We start from the raw sequence: 25,323 nt of genomic DNA on the forward strand, positions 1-25,323 counted from the left end.
TACATCTGAGATCCAGTTTGAGCTCTATTACTTAAAAATACTCATGAAAATAAAGGTTATTTTTCCATTTTTGCGATACAGTACTGAGTAAATATTTATAGTGTCCTGGAGAGGGCGCAGTTTCCACATTAACAAGTGACAGATGTGCTTCACAGTACACAGTGCAGAGGGGCAAATAAAAATCAAAACGGTCAGATATCAGTGTCTATTTATTTTGAAAACCTAAGCCTTTTCAAACAATGCAGCACAGCAGTCAACTTTCCAACCTTGACCCGATTATAAATACAATTATAATGTGACACTTATTAAATACACATGTTGGTTTTAAAATGTAATGTCACCAAAAAACAAACAAACACAAGAATTCGATGAAATGCATAAGATTAACTGCAGCTACAGGTTGTCATGAACACATTGTGTGCAGATACTTCACTATACTAGACTGCTATACCACTGGAGCGCGGTCATGTGATCAGAACACAAGATATGAATCCGACTACATGTTATAGTCTTGATAGGTTAATTGTCAAAATGCATACTGCAGCACTTCATGTAGTACAGCCGGTCTCCACTCCTCTCCACACAGGTGTCATTTCCATAGGTACCTTGGCCTTGATGAGAAGGTTAGGAAATATCTTTTTTTTATTATATTGCATTTACAAATTGCCAGATAATGTTTTTTTTTAACATGTAAATAAGTTGTTTTCTGTAGAGATCAAAACGTGTTTTTATTCCTAATCAACAATATTAAGAAAAGCATTGTGTGTCAATTGGATCACTTTAACACTGATAAACAGTGTCCACTATCAGACACATTTCATATCACAAAGTTCCCTGATACATCATATTTACTAGACTATAATGTTAGAAATCAAAGGAAAATGAAAAAGATGATTCTACAGGCAGCTCCGTGTAGAGTTCATGCAATTTAACAGGGTCTACAAAAAAAAAAAAAAATCTTCTGAACTTTTATGTTATTATTAAAGCATAGGGTAACACTTTACAATAATGGGACTCAATCCTTAATGAGTTAATGTTTGAATCCCACAGAAACACGACATTAATGCCTCATGCACTTACACTGAGGCAGATGTTGACCCCAGTCCTAGCCCATAACCCTCTAACCACCCTGACTATTATACATTAACAGCAGACATGATGAAGTGCAGAAAGTATTCAGGTCTTATTTTTATGGTATTCATACATCAATTAATTAAGAATGGGTGTCCATTAGTGTAAGCTGTGACCAAGCATAATACTGTGTGCTGAAAAACAATATTTTTAAAATTTTAGGTTAAACTATAATGATTACCAACAAAAGCTATAATTATGACAAAGCTCTGCTATAAACATTTTCAGACCTATTTACTGCTATTGACAATAATATAGATGGCCTAGTTAGTCACCCAAGACTTAATTACATTATATATCCCCATTTATAATCTTCAAAATAAACCCCAACCTATTTTATAGACATAAGTGGGAGACTGAAATTGAACCACCATTACATTTTATATCTATACTGTTCTCTCCTCCAGGGAGAGTTCTCTCATTCCACAAATACAATAAAAAAATATGCAGATATAAAATAAATGGAAAAAGTGGCTTTAAAATGGTGGCATTATTTAGACTCCATTGGTTTAAGTCAACACACTTTCTATTTGAACTCTCTTGGTTTTGAACCTGAATAAGCATAGGAATTAACAGCTTTATAGAACTTCATGAAAGCTTTTGTAATTGACACTGCCTGTATTGCACCAACAATATTTTCAGATCAAAACAAAACATGACATTTACAAAGTGTTTAAAAATGTCCCTGTATTGAGGAAAGTCTCAGATATAACACATTTGGGGGGGTTGACAACACAAAGGCAGTCAAGTCCTATAGTTTTGTAAACAATTGCATTTTGTAAGGCACTTTGTGCAAATTTGGAAATGACGATAATGGGCTTTAAACTCCAGCAATGCACGTTACTCTAACCAATGTGCACGCTCCACATTTTCTGCACAAAAGAAATGGAAATGTTAAGCTGAAAGAGATAACTGCAGATATGGTCTTTAATAGAGAAACAGAAGTGGTCCCGAGAGGTGAAGCGCTGCCCGCTGGGAGCTCTTCATTTCACCTGGGTATTGGTGGGAGGGGAGGGGCGCCTCTTTCCTTTCTTCCGGAGCCTGTAAAAACAAGATCAAGTTATGAACTCGAGAACAAACGCTGGGGATTTTCTTTATTTGTGAGCCAACAAAAACCCAGTGTTTTCTGTGTCAGTGTTTGCTTTTTCTTTTTTAAAAGTCAGCACAAATTAAAGGCAGACCACTTTGATAGCTAGAATATAATTTTAACTGGAAATGCAATATGCATCTCGTGTCTTCTCTGGTCATTCTCTTCTCTTAGCTCTACCTTTGAATTTCAGAATTAGACCATCTTCCTCAAAAAACAAATGTACACTGCATGTGGAAAATCGTACCACCTGTCTCTACCAGCCACTACAACGGATCGTTTCACAAGGACGTTGTATTGTACAACCTGCTCTAAAGCACACTCTCAGTTCAAATGCACTACATTGTAAGGGTTATCCTGTTCATGATTTGTTGTGGTTGCCAATACCTGAATGTGTTTTTTGTCTTCCTGTGTAATTTGCATCATGCGTTACACTGGAACACTCAACTAAGCATTGCTCTCAGGAAATTGTACAGTTCCCTTTGAGTTTACAAGGTTACATTACATTTAACAGAACGGTCATATACATTAGCTGCCTTTCGTTAAAGGTGGCAGACACAGAAAATAACAAATATGCACCAAGTAAATCACATGAGTACATTGCTTTATAAAATGCTCTTTGTTTTTCTTTTTAAGCTAGTTCACTCAAGTTGTTAGTTGTTATGACCAGGGGAAAAGAGTTGTGTTGCCAGGTTTCCTGTGTGGTGTACGTCTTCACACTTGTTAACAAGGCAACGGAAATGTCTTCACTTCCATCATGTAAGCAATAATACATATTTCTCAGACACACCATTAGCAAGTATCTGCATAATTGGTACAAAACCAACAGGTGCTGCTTGGTTATAACTCCAACTGCAAACTGACAAAACATCGGTTCTCTCAGTGTACTCTACCTAAAGAAAGCAACCATACATGTTTTTGTAATACAATATTTACTTTTTACTTAGCTTTGTAACCCAGTGCATCCTTATTAGCATAACATGTTGTACTGTCTTGCATTTTCAAAATCTAGTTAAAACACAAGCATTATAAAATGCATCTATGATAATATCCTTGTTAACTTCAGTGCTGCAGTGATGTTTTTCGGAAATGCATTTCAATGTGTTAAAAGACTACTGAATTCAGGTACAAACCGGCAGAGGAAAAACAGTGTCAAACACCTTTATATTACATGGCTGACAAAATCAGTCTAACACTAACCGAAAACAGACCCTCTTGCAGCCCCAGAGGTACAATTTATTGAATTCACATCAGCAGATGTTGTCTCAGCAAATGGCATCAGACCATAGAGGACTTGTTGCAACAGTACACTCCCATTTGCATTATCGTTGCTTTATGAGGTGAGGACTACTAACACGGTTTTGTATTTTCTGGTGTTCTCTCAAAATGCAGTTCTGCAGTGAACTTTAGAGCAGAAGGCCCATTCCCGACTAGTATTTGTAAGCTTCAGCGGAGATTAGCTTAACAAGGAATTTAGTCATAACTGGAATACTTTCTTTTCAATTTAATACCAAGGAAATGATTGCAATGATTAAAAGGTGGAGAAATCCAAAATAAGCACATACGAAATTAATAAGCTTTAAAAATGAAATGCGAGTGAGAAAAGTGCAGTCTCACCCGAGTGTTGAGGGGTAAAAGCCTCACCTCTGCTCTCACTCTTTGCCAGTTTGCTGGGGTAAGTCTTCTGAGAGGGCACGTAGGGCTCTGGTGGGGGCAAGTCTGAGATGGGATGGAAAGAAAATCTGCCTTCCCAATCATCTGCTGAAAACAGAGGAGATTTTGAAAGACGCTGAAGTAGGAGGCATTAACACAGTGACTTAAATGGATCATAAATTTAGGGGAGGAGGAGCAGAAAAACTAAATTATATTTAAAAAGTGTGAATTATTAAATGTATAAGAATCAGACGAAAACATAATATACTGAGAATCTTTGTAAACCACCAGATGGCAGTGTGTTAAGAAATGTACTGTTGGAAAAGCACTAAAATGGCCTTTTTCTGCACAACACTATTCTCACATGAGCTCAACTCATTACATTAAACTTGATTTACTGAAGCATGACAGTTTTCTTATAAAACTGGTTTAAAAGGTGTCCAATTTCAAAGCAAAAATGTTCCTTTAAAACAGAGACTGATACAATAATCCATATAGGAAAAGGAAAAGCCAGAGAGGGTTTGTGAGGTCACTGCCATAATCACACATGGCCGGTGACCACACTAGCATCCCGTACCGTCCCCTGCTGTGTGAGGAGCATCCTGGTAACCGTTCCTCATCGGTGGTGGGGGCGGTGGGGGGCCCCCAACCCCTGGCCTGTCAGGGGGGAGAGGTGGCCGATGTCCTCCTCGGGGGGGCTCTGCTCCGGGTCTGTTGGGTGGTGGGGGTGCTGGCGATGACCTCACACTTCCTCCATTTCTGCCGCTTGGAGGTGGAGGGGGCAGGGGTCCTGACAAGTGATGGGACAGTAGGTTTTATCACACAGTTCATTTTTATTACTTTATTGGCCCACATGCAAGACAAGTGTTTTGTGGTGGGATTTTCCAGTTAGTTTTTTTAAGAAAATACTTTTAAAATACAACTCGTCCTATATTTATGGACTGTGAAGAATGTCAAGAATGATGCAAATCTTAAAATCGTGGTTGTTAGAGACGCTGAAACATCAAATCGTTGTGCTGCTAAAAACTTTGGCATCACTCAGAGCAAGGTCAGACGATGGTGGGGGGAAAAAACGTCTGCTTTTGAATGCACAGTCTCAGAGGGAATCCTTTCATGGACCTAAAAGGCATCACTGACACCCCCTAGAAGTGTTTATTTTCCCCATTTATCGCCATCTTATCAGTTTAATAATGATGGGGTACATTTTTTAAGGTAATGCCTGTTTAATATTTGGACCAATACAGTATTATACTATTAGAATGATTCATTGGTTTTGCGTTTGAGGTCAGGACTGTTAAGGGTGTTACATTCCCAGCTCACAACATGTTGATATTGTGTTGGTAGGTCTACATGCCCTCACCCAAAATTCCAGCAATGCTGTCGGGACACTGTTGCCCAAAATACCACATCCTGTACTGCCAGTCCTTCACAACAGCCAGCCTCTACATACCTCTTGAGCTTTAATACAAGCCATGACCTGTAGTGAGAGGCTTGATTATACATGCTGTAGTACTACTACTATATAATTAAATAAATAAAATAACTAAAGTAAAACTACAGTATTGCGGTTCAGTGACAGTTCTCTTGAAAGCTCAGACAAAGCACTGATCTCTTCCTACCTGAGCGTCCAGGGGGGTCTCTGACTGGAGGCGGGGGTCTCTCATTGGATGGGGGTGGGAGAGGGCAAGTCCGTCCTGGCGGGGGTGCAGGGGCATGGGAGTTGAGGGACAGGTTCCTCTGGGGCAGCCTGGGGATGTCCTCATCCCCACCAGGAGTGGGTGGCAGTGGAGGGGGTCCTGGCCTGCCTGGGGGTAATGGGGGGGCACCAGAGGAAGGGTTGGGGCGAGGTGCGGAGGAGACGGGGGGCTTGTTAATCTGAGAGGGGGGCGGAGGAGGGGGGGTGTCTCTGTTCATGGAGGGCCTACTTCCCAGAGGCACAGGCGGGGGGCGGTCATCAGAGGACCTGCCAGGGGCGGGAGGGAGAGGAGGGCGGCCAGAGCTGGGCACGGGGGTGTTCGAGAAAGAGGGCTGCCGAGGGAAGGCGTTGCCCCCAGGCACAGGCGGCGGGCCCTGATTCCTGCCTGGCAAGGAGGGTGGTGGGGGGCCCAGGCTGGAGCTGGAGGGGCGGCCTCCTCCTGGTAGAGATGGGGGTGGTGGGCCCGGGCTGGAGCCGAGGTTGCGGCCTCCTCCTGGCAGGGCTGGGGGGCCCGGGCTGGAGCTGGGGGGGCGGCCTCCTCCTGGCAGGGCTGGGGGTGGGGGGCCCGGGCTGGAGCTGGGGGGGCGGCCTCCTCCTGGCAGGGGTGGTGGGCCTCTGTTCTGGAAGCCCCCTTGGGGAGGCCGGGGGGTGCTGGGCACAGGAGGCGGCCCACCCCCCATCTCTGGCCGGGGCGGAGTCACGCGGCCTCGGGGTAGCTCAGGGGCACCGCTCCTCGGTACAGAAGGGGGTGCACCTGGAAACCGGGACGCGGAGGCAGAGCTCCCCCCAAAGGGCCTGGCTGAGGTTGCTCGTCCTCCCGGAGGCAGCATTGGGGGTCTCCCCCCACCAGAGTCTGAAGACAGGAAGAGAAATAGGGATAAAGACAACAGAACACAGTGCCCGCTGTCCAAGATGCGTTAGCCATGACTGCAGTGTGCTCTAAGTGGTGAGAATGTGCTGACTTCAGCTTACTTTTAAAGGCTTGAGACACCATTGAGATATAGATTGACTTTTTTGCGTTTCTCTAAATTAGAGAAACGAACACAGGTCTGAAATAAACACTCAGTCTAGAAGCAGCGCCCTGCTGCAGTGCGAGTGTGTAGGTGCTCATGTCGGTGTTCCAGCTCTTACCACCGCTCTCCCGGTTCCCCGCAGACCGCAGCTTCGGCATCCCACCTTGGAAGAGACCTCCGAGTCCACCTGGAGCTCCTCCCCCACCGCCGCCACCACCGCCACCGCCACCGCCGCCGCCACCTCCTCCTCCCCCCCCTGAGCCCTTGGGCTCTGCAAAAACAAAAACAATACGTCAACAGCAGCACCCCACACACCTGATGGCAAAACCACCATTATCCGTAGCCTCTGCAGTCTGACCTAGACTGTATGATGAAGTTAAATGAAGGGTTCACAAGTTTTCACTGCCACCTGTAATATTCGGCTTTGGGTTCTGCTCTTGATTTGTAGATCATATTTATTACCTGAAAGGAAGTCATTATGAAATGTTATATTGATGATTTAGTGGTTTTGATCTGAGGAAGAAAAAGGTTTGAGGAAACATAAACCGTGGTTTTATAAAATCTTGTCACTACTTCAGTGTGCTCCACAATACTGACAGGTATCCTAAACGCTAAGAAATTAATTAAGAGTTTAATTCATTCGTAACAGTCTCGCACTACAGTACTTTATTTACTAGCCTGAGCATAATTACGATTTTGTGCAATATCTGTTTATATCCCTCCCCCAAGGACTTAACCTAAATAAAACTGAAGCAATATGAGGAGCTTAATTCTCTCAAAGATGCATGTAAAAATAAATACTGGAGAAACCCATAGTGCATACCACTAGACCATACTAATACCATAATGCATTTAATTATGGACTGACAGATGTGCAGTTTTATTTTTGGTTTAGTGGATTCCAGAGGGGGGGTCAGTTTTTGCATCTTCAGTAACAGAGTACAGCATTAGCCTTGCATTCTCTGAATATTAAAACCTTTCAAATACTATTATTTATTTGCAGATGCCCTTATCCAGGGCAACTTACAGAATACAATGTATACTAGTATCATATGCTCACATGCTGCTTGATAAATATCATTAATACCACATTAACAAATTAATCTGTAAGTATTTGTTTGTGTTTTCTATAACACTGACTTTCTAATATCGTTTTACTACCGTCACGAATGTCATGAAAATTACGATTTTGGAAATAAAGTTGGGAACTGTATGACCTGCCAAAACCATCCAGAAATATTTAAAGAGGATGCAAATGGCCTAAAAAAAATCTGTACACACAGGTGAAATCTGACGTATTATATTTTGCATAGCTATATGAAATATTTTAGATTTAGGATTTTCAAAACATGGAATGTTAAATCAAATAAGCAAATCGATACACTTTCAATTAAATTTTCAGGCAAGAATCGCTAAAAATACAGCATTCAAAAAAAGGAATTTTGCAAAACTATCATTACATTTATTTATAGGTTTTTGTGGAGCTCAAATTGCCAGAACCACCATGGCGATGCGAATGCTGCTTGCTGGGGGTGAAAATGCAATTCTCTTCCTGGCATCCTCTTTGCAGATGCTGTGCTTGATTGTGCAAAAATAATTAGTGACTGCGGCTGGCCTCCTTAAGTGTCGGTGCATAATTATCCGAGAAGACTTTCAGGGCAAGTATTGCTTTTAAATAATTTAATCCTTTAATTGGTTTCCTACACTTCAGCGAGTAGTGAGTAGCAGTTTTAGTAGGCCCACACAGAATTGTGAAATAGTTGAATACTATGCACAATGTCAACTGCTATTAGTTGGGAATAAGAGGGACTTATTCATATATTGCACACACACACACACGCACACGTGTTTGGGGTCACTTAGAAATGTCCTTTTTTTCAAAAGAAAAGCTAATTTTTTGTGCATTAAAATAACATAAAATTGATCAGAAATACAGTGTAGACATTGTTAATGTTGTAAATTACTACCATAGCTGGAAACGGCTGATTTGTAATGGAATATCTACATAGGCGTACAGAGGCAATTGTGGGTTCGATTACAGGCTCAAAATGGCCAGAAACAAAGAACTTTCTTCAGAAACTCAGTCTATTCTTGTTCTGAGAAATGAAGGCTATTCCATGCGAGAAATTGCCAAGACACTGAAGATCTCGTACAGTGCTGCGTACTCTTCCCTTCACAGAACAGCGAAAACTGGCTCTAACCAGAATAGAAAGAGGATTGAGAGGCCCCAGTGCACAGCTGAGCAAGAGGACAAATACATTAGAGTATCTAGTTTGAGAAACAGACGCCTCACGGGTCCTCAACGGGCAGCTTCATTAAATAGTACCCGCAAAACACCCATCTCAACATCAACAGTGAAGAGGCGACTCCGAGTTGCAAAGAAAAAGCATATCTTAGACTGGCCAATAAAAAGAAAAGATTAAGATGGGCAAAAGAACACTGGACAGAGTCTAAGTTCGAGTTCGGATCACAAAGAAGAACATTCGTGAGACGCAGACCAAATGAAAAGATGCTGGAGGAGTGCTTGACGCCATCTGTCAAGCATGGTGGAGGCAATGTGATGGTTTGGGGGTGCTTTGGTGGTGGTAAAGTGGGAGATTTGTACAGGGTAAAAGGCCATACCCTGTGGACAGCGCTTGATTGGAGACAATTTCTTCCTACAACAGGACAGTGACCCAAAGCACAGCTCCAAACTATGCAAGAACTATTTAGGGAAGAAGCAGTCAGCTGGTATTGTCTATAATGGAGTGACCAGCTCAGTCACTAGATCTCAACCCTATTGAGCTGTTGTGGGAGCAGCTTGAGCATATGGTACATAAGAAGTGCCCATCTATCCAATACAACTTGTGGGAGGTGCTTCAGGAAGCATGGGGTGAAATTACCTCAACAAATTGACAACTAGAATGCCAAAGGCATGCAAGGCTATAATTGCTGCAAATGGTGGATTCTTTGACGGAAGCAAAGTATGAAGGAAAAGACTATTATTTCTAACCTCGTCAATGACTATTTCCTATTCATTTTGATATATTTCCTATTCAAACTCATTTTCATGTATTTTCAAGGACATTTCTAAATGAACCCAAACTTTTGAATGGTTGTGTGTGTGTATATATATATAGAAAATGTCATTTTTAACTTTACTTACTTTCAAATACTGGAGCACTTCTGTCATTTGTCACAGTCTTCTTTAATCTTGCTCCTTTTGAAATATCCGACAACAGAGCACTCCTACTCTGTTGTCCAGACTTGGTCAGAGGAGGTTTTTCTGTATTGGCCTATAAGAAAATATGAACTCTAAATGATTGTGCAGCAATAACAGGAATCTCACAGGCACAAGAGTAAACAAGCACATTACCAATTTACTGCATATTTTAATAGATACAGGTCCCCAAAACCCTTTATGAAGAGTACACAACTACCACCAGGTGGCACTGTGGAGCAGGGTGGGCATGGTTCTGTTACAAGACTACAAAATAAAAAATAAAGAGGAAATTAGACGTAAAACATTGTATCAGGGCACTAAAGCAGTCAACACTTACACTTGTTGTCTGAGGGGTAATTAACAGACACATGAATCAGTGAAATGCCAATGCCTTATAAAAATACTGAATTCAAGATAAAACACTCCGCAAGATTTCCAGGTGCCCCCGTCATTTAGACTGCCTGTGTACATGGATGGCTTAAAAGAAGTGGCGCAAATACTAGTAAACAGCAGCACTAGCTCCTAAAGCTTCTGGGTTTGCCACCAATTTTAGAGGTGACACTTTCCATGGTAGGTGTCAAGCAGTTTAATTGCCTTGGTTAAAAATGACAGTTCAGTGTGAACTTTGAGCAGTGGTAGAGTGACATATTGTAAAGTGTCAATACACTCCAATACATAGCTATTTATGGTCAGAGCTGTGGGGTGTTGCCTACATAGCACTTGGCCTTATTGCACCAATCATTAATCCTTTTATGTGAGCATTACACCGAGATGCTTTTTCTTTTTCTCCCTCCCACAGACTGCAGGCATCGTTTACCCTTTCGATGCAGCTTGTTTCTTTTCAAAATAACCTACCTTCTACAGTTTGTAGAAAGAGGTAAAACACATGTAAAGGTCTGCACCTGTTGCAAACATGCATTTAAAAATTAAGGTTTCATTCACATAATCAAAATACAGGTGTGTTTTTACCTTCAGCTGTTTGCAATTCTTAAAACAAGCAAAAAAACAAAAAAAAAAAAGTGCTGTTCTACTGAAGAAACAGCATAAATAATTAAGAGACCACTTAACATTGAACTTGGAGTGGTCTCTTAATTGTTTCCAGAGCTGTATATATATATATATATATATATATTTATTTATTATACACATACACACACCGATCAGCCATAACATTATGACCACCTGCCTAATATTGTGCAGGTCCTCCTTTTGCCGCCAAAACAGCCCTGACCCGTCGAGGCATGCACTCCACTAGACCTCTGAAGGTGTGCTGTGGTATCTGGCACCAAGACGTTAGCAGCAGATCCTTTAAGTCCCGTAAGTTGCGAGGTGGGGCCTCCATGGATCGGACTTGTTTGACCAGTACATCCCACAGATGCTCGATTGGATTGAGGTCTGGGGAATTTGGAGGCCAAGTCAACACCTTGAACTCGTGATTCATCAGACCAGGCCACCTTCTTCCATTGCTCCATGGTCCAATTGTGATGCTCACGTGCCCATTGTAGACGTTTTCAGCAGTGGACAGGGGTCAGCATGGGCACCCTGACAGGTCTGCGGCTACGCAGCCCCATACGCAACAAACTGCGATGCACTGTGTGTTCTGACACCTTTCTATCAAAACCAGCATTCACTTTTTCAGCAATTTGAGCTACAGTAGCTCGTCTGTTGGATTGGACCACACGGGCCAGCCTTCGCTCCCCAGTGCATCAATGAGCCTTGGCCGCCCATGACCCTGTCGCCAGTTCACCGCTTTTCCTTCCTTGGACCACTTTTGATAGGTACTGACTACTGCAGACCAGGAACACCCCACAAGAGCTGCAGTTCTGGAGATGCTCTGACCCAGTCGTCTAGCCATCACAATTTGGCCCTTGTCAAAGTCGCTCAGATCCTTACGCTTGCCCATTTTTCCTGCTTCTAACACATCAACTTTGAGGACAAAATGTTCACTTGCTGCCTAATACATCCCACCCAATGATAGGTGCCATGATTGCAAGATTATCAGTGTTATTCATTTCAGTGGGCATAATGTTATGGCTGATCGGTGTGTGTGTATATTTTATATATATATCATACATACACACACACACACACATACAGTACTGTGCAAAAGTTTTAGGCAGGTGTGAAAAAATGCTGTAAAGTAAGAATGCTTTCAAAAATAGACGTTAATAGATTTTATTTATCAATTAACAAAATGCAAAGTGAGTGAACAGAAGAAAAATCTACATCAAATCCATATTTGGTGTGACAGGTAGGTAGGTTGGCCCAAACATCTTGGAGAACTAACCACAGTTCTTTTGTGGATTTAGGCAGCCTCAGTTGCTTCTCTCTCTTCATGTAATCCCAGACAGACTGGATGATGTTGAGATCAGGGTTCTGTGGGGGCCACACCATCACTTCCAGGACTGAAGATAGTTCTAAATGACTTTCTCTGTATGTTTGGGGTCATTGTCATGCTGCAGAATACATCTGGGGACAGTCAGATGCCTTCCTGATGGTATTGCATGATGGATAAGTATCTGCCTGTACTTCTCAGCATTGAGGAGACGATTCATTCTGACAGAATCCCCAACTCCATTTACAGAAATGCAGCCCCAAACTTGCAAGGAACCTCCACCATGCTTCACTGTTGCCTGTAGTCACTCATTTGTGTACCGCTCTCCAGCCCTTCGGTGAACAAACAGTCTTCTGCTACAGCCAAATATTTCAAATTTTGACTAATTAGTCCAGAGCGCCTGCTGCCATTTCCTGTGTTTTTGTGCATAGTTGAGTCACTTGGCCTTGTTGCCACGTCGGAGGTATGGCTTTTTGTCCACAAGTCTTCCATGAAGGCCACCTCTGACCAGACTTCTCTGGACAGTAGATGGGTGTACCAGGGTGCCACTGTTTTCTGCCAATTCTGAGCTGATGGCACTGCTGGACATCTTCCGATTGCGAAGGGAAGTAACCATGATGTGTCTTTCATCTGCTGCAGTAAGTTTCCTTGGCCGACCACTGCGTCTACAGTCCTCAAAATTGCCCTTTTCTTTGTGCTTCTTCAAAAGAGCTTGGACAGCACATCTGGAAACCCCTGTCTGCCTTGAAATTGCAAACTTTACAGCATTTTTTCACACCTGCCTAAAACTTGTGCACAGTACTGTGCACATATATGTATATATATGTAAAGTATATATACATTTTCCTGAGGAAGTCACAATGTTCTGCTGTAGTGCTGTCCCATCATGTTTGACGAGAGGACAATGAAAGCGAGAACTTCTTACCAATGCAAAGGTGGGTGGAGGGGGCGCAGCGGGCGGGGGCGGGGGCGGAGGAACTGGCATCTTCTGTCCTTGATATTCCTTCTCAACTTCTCACTCCTGCAACACGGAGAGAACAAAAGAGACAATCGCTTCAGTCAAAACTCGACTAATGGATGTTTAGACGGTCACGTTTTAAGCTTAAATCTTGAATACCTCATCTGCCTGTTCAACACAGGGAAGGTCAGTCTCAAGTATTTAGACACTTGCAATAAGAAATAAAATAGGAATGTTAATATATACAGACACAGAAACACACAGACACAGATGCAGTATCAGCAAGATAAATGTGTATTGTGTTCTAAAGTTTCTTTCAAGACAAAAACATGACTCCTCTGCACAACAAAAGTAGAGGGAAAAAAAAGTTTGTGGTTACCCCTTTGGGAATTAAATTAATGCGCATCAGTGATTTCTTAATTTCTACATACATACATACATACATACATACATACATACATACTTCATTTACTTCTAATTGTTGAATTTCAATAACCAGATAAGACTGACTTAAAACCACATGTGAGAAGAACCAATTATCATTGGCAGTGTATTGACACTTGAGTTAAATTAAATTGTGGTAAAAACCCTTCCAAATGGTTTCAGAGCTCAGCTCAGAGGCTGCAGGGTATTGCTCTGAAGTGTGAAGGGACATTCAACTGTGATAAAAAGCAAGATCTCTAATCTGTGTCTTCTAAAAGTATGTTCATAAAAAAATATAACAAAACACAAAACACATTACATTAAAATTACATTAAAGTATTTAAGTATAGTAAATCACCCCGCCCCCCTCAAAAAACAAACCGAGGCGTTTAGTCTAGCTGCTACCTTGGGTTTGCCATGACTGTCTGATTACATGGATATCACAATGCTTCCCGCTTCCTCAGTCTCACTAAGGCAGCCCTGTCATTTGCCCGTATAAGACCACATACAACTAACTCAGTACTAAAATCGGTATTATGAATGCCACAGATGTTATATTATATTCTGAGGGCTGCTCAGAAGTGGGGTTATGATTACGATGGGTGTAAATCTCAGTGCTTCCCCCTCGATTACTTCGCTGCATTCCCACCAAACAATAAGGTTCGAGACAGAGCTGTCCAGGACACAAAATAACTGCAGCTTTAAGACTCTCCCAAAAGAAAAGGGAAAAAAAAAAAAAAAAAAGTAACTTGGGCTTCCAATGCAATGGCCAAAACCACTGATTTAATTAATGCCAAACTGTTTTACACGTATCCAAGTGCAACAGTATTTTCATATATGGGGAAAACATAACATAACTGTTTATTATTAAACCATTAAAAACCATATCTAGCAACATTTTACACTAAGATGCGGTTTTATATCAAAAATTAGACTTGAAAACCTCATTGTTATGCTGTTGACTTGTTAGCGAAAATTGGACTGCCCATCTGTGTAGATTAGTTAGTACATAAGTTGTGGTTGAGGATTCCTATGTTATGTGAAAGCTTGTATTTCAAGGCCATCATTGCCCTATCCCTCAGTCGTTCTGTCCTTCCACGTGGACAGCAGCTGCTGCTGACAGAGGGATCAGTCTCAACAATGCTATCGGCCTTAAAATGGGTCAAATTCAAAACAAACCATTTCAGTCCGCAGAGCTTGTTTAATGGTTAAAACTACATTGAGTCAAGGTAATGCCTTTCCTGTCACATGCAAATGCATCTAAACGTACAGGAGTGCATTTCCTTTACTTCATACTGCGGAGTACTTGTGAGTAGGAAGTTCAACACCAACATGCGACACATTAGCATGTCAAAAACGAAACCAATTAGACTGGTTTGACTTTAGGCCTCTAACTTCCTGTGAAACTGGTCAACAGGAAGATGCATTCTTAAACCAAACCCACAGCCATCCTGCCTCTTCAACGATTTGTCTTCTTGAGCTCTTCACTGCAGTCCTACACAGAAACAGCTGCCACTGTAGCCATGCAGAGCAGTTAAAACACATCGCATTTGCTCAATAAACAAGGCCAATCTTATGTTATTGAGTCACAAACATTCAACGGCACTAAAAATGAGAACTACCAGAGTTCTGGTTTCCCTAAATGGCACACAGCACCCCTCCCATATGTGGCTGGGGAGGACTGGGGAAGTATTTTTTTATTGAAGCACTTCTCAGTGGTATTACCTATATTCAGATATTACTCCTTTAACATTTAGATCCCTATTGTCGGATTAGGCGGATTTTATTAATCTCCACCACTCCTTCCATATCTCCTATATTTAATGGTCTACTGCTCAGGACTGTAGTACATCTTTTTTTAAATCCAAAGTTTAGCGTTGAAAATACCAGCCCTGTGTTTACCAACAGTGCCATGAAAAGTGTCCTCTCGAACACTGAAGTAAAGATTACTACCAGTCACCTTGTGAGGTAGATGCAGTTTTTAATGTCACTTACCCCAGGGCCTGGTCTCACATCCTATCTTCATGCATTCATATCTTACATACAGGTGAAAGAAAGGTTCAAGCGCGTTTGTAGCCGATCTGCAGTCAGCGCTGCATATAACCGAACCAGCAGAAACTGCAGGTCATATTGACACTGTTAAAGACTCCATTATGTTATGCACAAAACCTCAGTAATCCCATACTTGGCAATGAACAGACAGACTCGCCATTAAATGCCGGATTTTAATAAAGTACAATGGCAGGGAGGTAATTCGGTGCTAGAAATGATCAGATTGAAGACCAACAGATTTAAAACAGTGCTGAACTATAAACATCAGTTGAGGTACACCAATTAGGAACACCATAAGAATATTCACTAATTACACCTGTTCAAATTGTTCATATCAGACTAAACAGAAGGCTTTTGGTTTTAAACTAATTTGGGGGGTTAAAAGCTGTGGAAACACTTAAACGCACCACTCCACACCAAAAAGAAGGAATGCATTAAAACCACACTGGTGCTTTTAATGGCATTCAAACTGTATGCACCGAACTGCTCCTGTACAGAACATTTTTGAGTGACAAGTGCATGTTGAAATAAATCCACAAATATTATATTTATTATATTTTTAGATTAAAAACAATCCATACACATACATTTATCTGAAAGTGTGCTTGTTCTTCAATACAGTGTTTTATTTTGTGGTAACTGCCATGAACATTCATTTAGAATAAACAATACCCACCACTTTCCACATAAACAAGGCTTGCTTGCGTGAAAGAATTGTCATTAACCCAATGCTCTAGTCTGTCTGGCAGATATTTTTAGCTGCTGAATGTCTGTCTTCGTAGCCGAAACCCAGGCCAGGCTCCAGATGACGTTGGGAGGATTGTATAGAAGATGTAAGCTACTGACACGCACACTGCTTGCTAATATTAGCAGGAGCGAAGAACAATCAGGCTTTTTATGCATTACCATGAGAGATGGCGTTCAATTAATTCAACAGAGTGGACCTGGTCTGGAGCCCATCGGTAACTGTTTTCCTTTGACAGGTTTTCAATAAAAGCACTTCCAAGGAGTGCACTGCTGAATTTGTAGAAAATCATCTGGGAATACCCACCACAAAGCCAGCATAGAAATTCCCTTATTTGCGAAGGCAGTTAGAATTACACCCGTACTCTCCAAATTTAGCATGAAAGGCAGCGCGGGCCGGAGCCGCAGTTTCCCCGTGTAATTGTTTCATAATGTTCTCCTAGAAATACTGCTCGCAAGCGAAGGGCCCTTGGTGCCGAATTAAAGGAACTAAGCTGGAGAGCAGCACACTGGCACTACCATTCAAGCTGAGCTGCCCTTTGAAGCATCTTATTGAAGGCTCCCCGACTGCACTTTATACTCTTAATGTCTGCCTTTCATCTTGCTTGTTTTCACCCTCAAGGCAAATGCACAAATTTAGTGTTGCTCACAAATTACGAAACACGAGGAGTTCGCAAAAGGAGCAGTGGTCATGTTTTTCCTTGTGATCAGCAATTACTGTTGTAAAACAAACAGTAGTAATTTTTTCAGCTGTCGAAACAAATGAATAAATACAGCAACAACAACCTTAAAGTTGGGTAATAACATGGACTAACATGAACCACAAAAATCTGCAAGTTTAAGTTTCCTTAAAAACAGGTAATCTAATTTAATACCAAAACTCCGTAGACTAAGCTGCAAGGTGTGGGCCAAGTAATGACCTGAAAGAGTAAAACCATACTGCAGAAATGTAGGTTATCACACAATCAATCCTTATTTAGTACGTAATTTTCAAAGAATGGTTACAAATATGGCTCTCCATGGCTACTGTTAGGAAAATACAAAACCTAAGACGTGTCCCAAGAACAATTCCAATCGGTTCTTGAAAGGTCGGTGTTTTCCTGCAGCAGGCCTGGTGTGGAATACAGCCCCAGTGTTAGCAGTTTCTAAATATAGATATAATATGCATGTGTGTGTATCCAATATTCCTCTGTTAACATTCCCATTCCTGTTACTTTACTGTAGGCTATATATATATATATATATATATAAATTGCTTCCAGCGTTATCCTGACTATGTAAATATTTATTCAATAAGGAATGTTTAAACTCCATGACTTACTTTAGACAGTAGCAGAACGAAAGAATTCGCGAACATCTCTTCAGTTCAGTTTTGTCCACTCTCACTGACAAAGCAGCCGCCTGGGAACTGAGCGTGGCGCTTAGGATGACCAGCTGGTCACTGTAAAGACGACGCGTTATGCACTATTCTTTACAAATCTCCTGAAAACTCGGGAGACAAAAAACGACAACTAACGAAACGCTGAACCAGATGTACAAGTTGAAAAAAAAAAAATGTGAAAAACGAACCAAAATGGTTGTGGACTTGTTCAGTGTGAGTGACAGCTGTGCTGCTAGTTTAGCCAGCTGTCAGCAGCACCATTTGTTGTCATGCTAGTCTCTTTGCATAGTTGCATTACTGGTAACTGACCAGCTCAGTAATGCATACTTTTGAGAGTTTGATCATGTGATGTTTTGTTACACCAGAATTCTCATGCCTGCATGTTTTGTATTTGTTTTTCTCAGAAAGCCAAAGTTCGAACAAAGAATATTGTCTACATCTGAGCTGTGGAGACCTGGAGACCAGAGGTAGACTGAACAGCAGAGGGCATTTCAGGTTAGGATTTAAAGTCACAGATAGGCTCTGGACTGCGTCACTAGCAGAAGAGTAACTGCTCCTGTTCCATCTTCTCTGGCGAAATGGTTCATTAGTCCTTTCAATTCCTTTACCAGACTGACTCATAATGCAGCTGGGCAAAACCCTTCCACTGATGGAATACAGGCAGTTGCCAAGGATACTTTTTATTTATTGATTTATTTATGTAAAAATCAACAGTTCCGCTGTAAGATAGATTTTTCATATTTTTGTGGTGGGAGGGGGGGGGGAGACATGATGTGCTGTGTAAATCACAATTTCCAAAAGATCAAGTGCGATTCTTTTCTAGAAGTTACAAAACAAAAGGTGAAATGAATTTGAGTATAAATAAATTGAAGGCTCAAAGGTTGGATTACTAACCAAAAAGAAAAAGGGTTATATCCAATATACGCAGAATAGCAGTGCTTTTGATAAACTGACGCATTACTATTTGAATCATTGCATAAACAACATTCTATTCTAAGTTTAGATCAATTTCAGGAAGTGACTGAAGGCAAGGAGGCAGTTTTAGTCATGTGGCTGTTTTAGCCTACCAGAGAGCTGTGAAACTATAGGAAAATACAGCACTTCGTCATACATGAATGGTGAGAAGCACTCTTGGATATGGCTTGTGGGTGCTGGGCAGTCTAAGAGCAATAAATAACTAAGTGGGTCTCTTGCAGCCTCATAGTGAAGAAATTCAGTGTCAACCTTCAGAGTGAGTTGGCGGTCAGGTAGGCCCACATCTTGGCTGCAGATCCACGGTGTTGCTTTTTCATCATCAGGAAGAGTCATTACGTCCTTCCCCCAGGTAGCAGTGAGTTCTGCCACTTCAGTGCCTTTCAAGCATTCAAGCAAAGTATCTTTGTTGCAAAGCTCAATTTTCACTGGGGAAGATGAAATCTCAGGGTGATATTTAAAAAAGATCTAAACTTTGCCATGATTATCCTACAACATTGTGAATTCACCTTCTATTTGCAGCAAAAAAAAATATATATAAATCTTGTACAAATCCATGGCATTTTCCTACCAGACTTGCGATCACTTCACATCTGTATACATTTCATCATCTACAAGCAAAACGTGGACGTTTAAACGACTTTCACAGTACAAACTAAATGTGCCCGTTAGCAAAATAAGAGCTGAAAACCAAGCAAAGGCCTGGTTTCCCCTGGAGAACATTTTAGAGAGTTGTCGACCTGCCCTACAGAGTTTCTAGGCAGTGTGAATATTGTGCATCAGCACACCCACATATTAAACAGTCAACCTAGTTTGTCTTCAACACAAACTGCATTAATAAAGAATGAATGCCTTAAACCTTAACTACAATTTGAGATCTATTTATTTGTCAATTTGTTTTTTCGAGTAAGTTTTGGGCACTTCAGAGTAGATACATATCAAATTGCTTGAAATGTAGCTGACAGGGATGGAAACAATGGGTTTCCCCATACGAGGGGCTTTCCCCATTGAAAAAAATGTACATTTCAGACTAGATGTGCCCGTATAATTATTTTGCAAGTCTCTTGATACGTTTAATGAGGCCTTATTTAAAAATTGAATAATATTTTGCTTGGGGGAGTTCCACATGAAAATCACAAGTGGAAAGAACCGACTACACTTAAAATAGACAATAAATTAAAACATTCTGTGCACTTTAGTTTTGCAAATTAGTTGTACAATATATTTTAAAGAAACCTGCTTGTTTAAAAGTTAGTTTACAGCATGAATGTTTTCAAATGCACAGAAAAAAACAGTATTAATATACAAACCATCAGTACCAAGCTGAAATATTGAAATATCAAGTCTCTCCCAAAAGCACCAACTAAATCTAAGATTTTCTCCCAGACACACAACTTGCATCTCAATAAATATATTTTTCCAACCAACACATTCCAGTCTGCAGACCCTTAGTACAAGAATACAGATTGCTCAAATCTTTGTATACTTCTAGCAGTCAGTCTAAAGGAGAACATGCATCTCTCACATCACAAATCTGAAATTTCAGTACCTTCACTTATACAATGAACAGCAGGTGCATATCACACCAATCACTTCCCTTTAAAGCACACAATACAATGTCATGTAAAGCAGGTCATAACTATTCAGCAGTACGGAGTATTGTAAAGGCTGGACATTATTCACATTGTTCAAGCAGTGATTGAGATACAAGTGGGCAGCTTGAAATGTAAGGGATTTCACCTTCAGAGACCAGACAAACAAGCTCGTGTGAATCCTGTTCTGCTGTCCCTTATGGTCACAGCTGACTTGTTTGTGTAAAATGTTACCTTTACTGTCCCTCTCCCCACAAGAAATGAGCTGAACTCCATTGCTTTTCACTCAACTATGGTCAATCTTAATTAATATCCAAAAAACATCAAATGGCTGATCACTTTTAGGATCAAGCAGAGAACAGTGGAAATAAATACTTTAATTCTGCATAAACAAGATTTTCCTACTTCACAATGTGTAATGCCCCCTGATGCACACTAAACAAACCAATACATTGGTACAAATACATGATGCAAAATGTATAACCCACAATTCCACATATGTCAAATTACACAAAACTAGAAGGACACCATGACATTTCTTTAGCTTATGAAGAAAGCGGAAGTCAAACGCTTGGCAACTTACTTGTGTCTTACAGATATTTCCAGTTGTTTTCGCCATATTTTCAAGAGACTGCAAAAGGGGCAGCTTCACAAAGCAGCAGGTACTGTACTGCAGCTAAGAATTAGCAAACTCATAATTTGTCATTTTGATAAATAGTAACGGAAATAATAAAAGTAATCTATGCACCCACTCACTAAAGTTTGCTGTATAATATATTATTAAATATTGTATTATCAATTATTATAAATGAAAAAAGTATTTACCTCCTCTCTGGTTCACTGTTCAGTTTTGTTTATGGCTTTAATTTAATGGAGCACAAATAAAAACACAAGCTGCCTGATAAATTAAAGGGAAGTAGCTCAATATTCTGATACAGCCTTAAACTTCCTAACTACCGTTTTGCAAAAATTCAACAACCAGTGTAGAAGTTACAGTTCCCCATTTAGTTTGACTGCTGTATTTCAGTTCCTCCTGTGGTTAGAGTTCAAACACTAAGACTATGAGGCAAAGGCTAACTAGCCATTAAAACAAATAAAAGACCAGTGCTGACACAAGGGAAGCCGGTGCTAGCCAGAAGAAACATAAGAAACATGGCATTTGCTTCTTCTTTGGTTTTCTTGCCCAAAAGACAATAAAAGAACCATTAAAAAAAACGCTCACCTCAGTGTTCTATGTAGCTTTCTCAAAGCATCAGTTCCTTTAGCAGGCACGGGCTTCCTGTAATCTACAGACCCAACGTCACACTTCCTCACTCAACCTTGTGAAGCCTATCAAAGTTGTCCCACTGCACTGCTCACAGTCACAAGTTGATAAGAATCATCTTCTACTGCTTAAAAGGTCTGTTCGGTTAACAATACTTCTGCAAGCTAGTAAATTGTGACAAGACAATTCGGTGACGAGAGAAATCAAGCAGGAAAAGACTGATGTGAACATAGAACCCCATTCAATTAACATTACACTAAAACTAAAACAGACCTGCAAGAAAAGCTTAGCTCTGAACTAAATATTGGGATAGCTCAAAGTATTTTATGCCAAAAATATCATGGATAACATCTCAGAAAGCTTCTTAGAGTATCTTATAAAATACTTCAGGGCCCTAATACAATTAAATCACCATCTGTAAACTCCATTTTTGTTCATATTAAGTAAATATCAGGAACACTTTCCTTTAGTTCAACCCAAAATGATAACTCAATACATAACTATTTGAACCTCTGAGTATTGTGACCAATTGGCCACAGGCCACACATTTTCTGCCAGAGATTGTCCAGTGAACTACAGACGATTTCTTGTATTAGCGAGGCTCAACTACAGAGCAATCTTTTTATTCACATGTCCTCGGGGTCTCAGATATGCAATAATAAACTTTTGTTGCTTTCGTCTCCACAGGCAGTGAGTAACCAATTATGAATTCAAGCACTACAATCGACAACAGTAAAGAACGGGCAGCCTACTTCAGGACTTTCAGCATTCATGTAGGCTTTTACCAGAACTTATGGTGCGAGTCTGCCCCTTTTACAGTGTAACAGGAAGTTTAAATTGGTTTCACTCAGCTCGCCGACAGAATCACGATCATAAAAACTGTGTTGTTGCCTTGTGCCGCTGCTGGGTCACGAGGCTCACAGAGGAAGCAGTTAGCATCCTTTCAACAGCCAACAGCAAAACTGAGTTCCATGTCAATCCCCTGCAGGGGAGGGATGCATATTTCTGCTGATTTTCTACAAGACACTTTGCAAATGAAAAATATTGAAAGTATATATTAAAGACATTTTTGTGCTGATCACTAGAGAACCTAAACAATTTTTCACATTCTGCATGCCTACATTGAACGGTCGGTTTCCCAGAATACCAACTATAACTAGTATTTCCAATGATCTTCAAAATCAGCTCACAAAACTTTGTTTCCTTCAACAGGAATAAGCTACAGATCAATGTTAGACTGACAACGTCTTTACACGGATCACGTTTTCCTTGGAAGAGGACAAACGTTTGAGATCCAACTTCCCAGTTTATTCAATAGACATTTTGTATACTCTCCACACTTGCGACTTTTCACATTCACACTGACGAATGGATTTCAATGTTTTGCAAAAATCCAACATGGTAACCACTTCTGTATTTGATGGGAAGGTGCAAGTTATTAATTGATACTTAACTGCAGTTTGCCATTAATTAATTCAATCATTACCTTCATATTTAAAGGGAATAAAGCAAAGATGGACATATATTTTCATTGCAAAAAAATATGAGAAAATATAGAAACTTATGTTTTTACAAAACCTCTACACAAAGTTGATGGATTAGTCAAAAGCTGTAATTTTCATGAACTGGAAACTTAAATCTTCAAATGACTCAGAAAGAACAATTCTCCTTTCTAGTCTTAGAATGAAAGCATCCCCTCAATATGTAAATTCATTTATCACACTGCATACCAAACTTTGATACATTTTTGACAGTAAAATATCAGACATGCAATTAAAGCGGTTTTCATTTTGTAACCATTATTAAACAAGCACATCACTTTGATAACATTTTGTTAACCAATAACCAGTATAAACAGCATCCGCATCTCATTACAGGAACACAGTGTTGTTGTTAGTATAGTGCAAAAGTGCAATTAATGGGTCACAAATATCAGCATGTGTACTAACCTGTATATTCTCCGATCACTGTGGTCACAGCTAGCAAGACTGCCGAAGGTTATTGTCTTACTGACAGTGAGAAACATGTGGTTTTACTCTTACAAGAAGAGAAGCCAAGAGCACCTATCAGCGAGATCACAATGCTAGCTCACTTCGCTGTGTGTAGTGACTGATCAAAGTAACTGTATGGTATCCAGGAAGCAAGTTAAACCCAGTCTTTTAATAGTGCTTACCCTGTTTCACAGCTGGAACCAATATCATGCAAGTTAGCATCTTGATTATTTTTTCCTGACAAAATGCAAGACGTACAAAAGTCTAGATACAATTGGTAGAAGGTCATTGCCCTGATTAGTGCATCAAGGAAGCATCATTTTGAAGAGTTTCTTTGTACTTTATAGTCGCTAAACTGTGGGAAAAATCTGTAGCATCTCTTTTTCTTTATCTCTTATCAAATATGTACGGGCAAGCCAGATCAACTGGGGTAAAGCAATATATCCATATATCCGTCTAACTACAACAGATTAGGATGATTTACAAGCCTTAAACCTGAGCATTTTCATTACTGTAATTCCTTAATCTAGTCAGGGAGCGATGGCAGGGATATAAAATAGCATGAAATAGAACTAGGGTCATATTAAGCATTAGGTTTTAAAAATATATAGGAGTGTCCTGTAAAGCATTATTAGGAACAATATTTTCTATTGAATCTTCTGACAATTTTATTTGGGGAACACTGAAAGGTACCTGCATTGTATATTATTATACCTTTTAAATACTGACCCATTCTGCTTCATAAACTCTGCTCAGACCAAGCCACCCTCCCTACTAAGTTATTTCTTAAGAGTCAAGTCACCTTTTATCAATAAAGAAGCATCCAGGCATTTCTCAGCACAGTTTGTATTAATGTGCACCTGAGCCTGTCTAGCACACAGTAGGTGGCAACAGCATGTTACACTACATGCATCAGTCATCATTGTAATGGTGACATTGTATATTGCCGTGCATTCATAGATTCATCCAATAGAAGCTGCTGAAACAAACACAGCAAAAGTATGGCTGCAACTGCTGATACTGCAAATCAAGGATATACAAGCACGATTCATAAAGTATGGACGATGGCAATGCCCTGCACGACGACTGCACATCTTCCCGGTATTTTGAAGGCTCGATGGTGAGGACCGGGAGAGCTCCCCGCAGCTGGCCCGGACAGAAAGAGAGCCATGGAGAAAAGTTCCCAAAGTCGCCGTCCACCTCAACAATCAAGGCGATAAATGCGTGTCATTAAGTGTGTGTTGGTGCAAATGTAAAAGATATTCAGACCCTGGCAAGCAGTCGCTGGCAGCGGTGGGAGCCCGTCGATGCTGCTGTAACGGTGTTTCCTGAAAACGCCCCGTTCATGTGAAGCGCCGGGTTCACCCGCCCGCCGCCCGTTCGTATTCACGCCGCCACTGCTAGCGCGACAGACGGACGCACTTCAGTTTTGTTTCCGCTCAACAGTGGCTGCCCCACCAGTGCCAGATGCAGTTTTAAATGAGACTTTTTTCCCGTACATACCTGTTTGGGTTTCTTTTGTTTTCAGTTTTCTTACATCCCGTTAGGTGATGGAGTCTTTACTGCTTTTGCAAACGGGGCATTTTCCTCCGAGTGAAGCTATTTATAGCTTGTGTGTCTGCGGAGAAACTTGTGCTTCTCCCAGATCCGGGACCTTCACAATGATGCAATGTTTCCAGATGTGGTACCAGCTCCAGTTTAACTTTACTCTCCTTTATTTTAGAAAGAGAGAGAGCCTTAACACGAAACAATACAACAAACCTATCCATTATTATTATTATTATTATTATTATTATTATTATATATATTTATCTTAGCACAATTAAAAC

At 40.7% G+C, this 25,323-nt stretch overlaps 1 protein-coding gene across 9 annotated transcripts; it reads right to left on the reverse strand.

The window, feature by feature from the left end:
* Positions 1–191: 191 nt before the first annotated feature.
* Positions 192–25,140, reverse strand: LOC136711835 (WAS/WASL-interacting protein family member 1). 9 transcript variants are annotated; one of them, XM_066688371.1, is made up of 8 exons: positions 24,998–25,140; positions 13,043–13,138; positions 9,726–9,855; positions 6,699–6,851; positions 5,491–6,420; positions 4,449–4,661; positions 3,863–3,976; positions 192–2,172 (listed from the first exon to the last, which is right to left on the reverse strand). In XM_066688371.1, the coding sequence occupies exons 2-8, from the start codon at positions 13,100–13,102 to the stop codon at positions 2,120–2,122; spliced, it is 1,653 nt and encodes a 550-aa protein (XP_066544468.1). In that variant the 5' UTR covers positions 13,103–13,138; positions 24,998–25,140; the 3' UTR covers positions 192–2,119. The 9 variants fall into 9 exon arrangements, with proteins under 9 accessions (XP_066544468.1, XP_066544466.1, XP_066544467.1 ...); XM_066688369.1 differs by having other exon boundaries at positions 3,836–3,976; XM_066688370.1 differs by having other exon boundaries at positions 3,863–3,979.
* Positions 25,141–25,323: the final 183 nt, after the last annotated feature.

This window comes from Amia ocellicauda, chromosome 16 (assembly GCF_036373705.1).
Source record: "Amia ocellicauda isolate fAmiCal2 chromosome 16, fAmiCal2.hap1, whole genome shotgun sequence".
Taxonomy (NCBI): Eukaryota; Metazoa; Chordata; class Actinopteri; order Amiiformes; family Amiidae; genus Amia; species Amia ocellicauda.

What these genes read in the sequence shown, in the direction of transcription:
- LOC136711835 (XM_066688362.1), bottom strand. Translation starts at nt 13,102, where the DNA reads ATGCCAGTTCCTCCGCCCCCGCCCCCGCCCGCTGCGCCCCCTCCACCC. An exon ending in GGGGAACCGGGAGAGCGGTG is followed by an intron (nt 6,421 to 6,698) that starts GTAAGAGCTGGA and finishes TCCTGTCTTCAG; the next exon opens with ACTCTGGTGGGGGGAGACCC. An exon ending in AGACCCCCCTGGACGCTCAG is followed by an intron (nt 4,662 to 5,490) that starts GTAGGAAGAGAT and finishes ATCACTTGTCAG; the next exon opens with GACCCCTGCCCCCTCCACCT.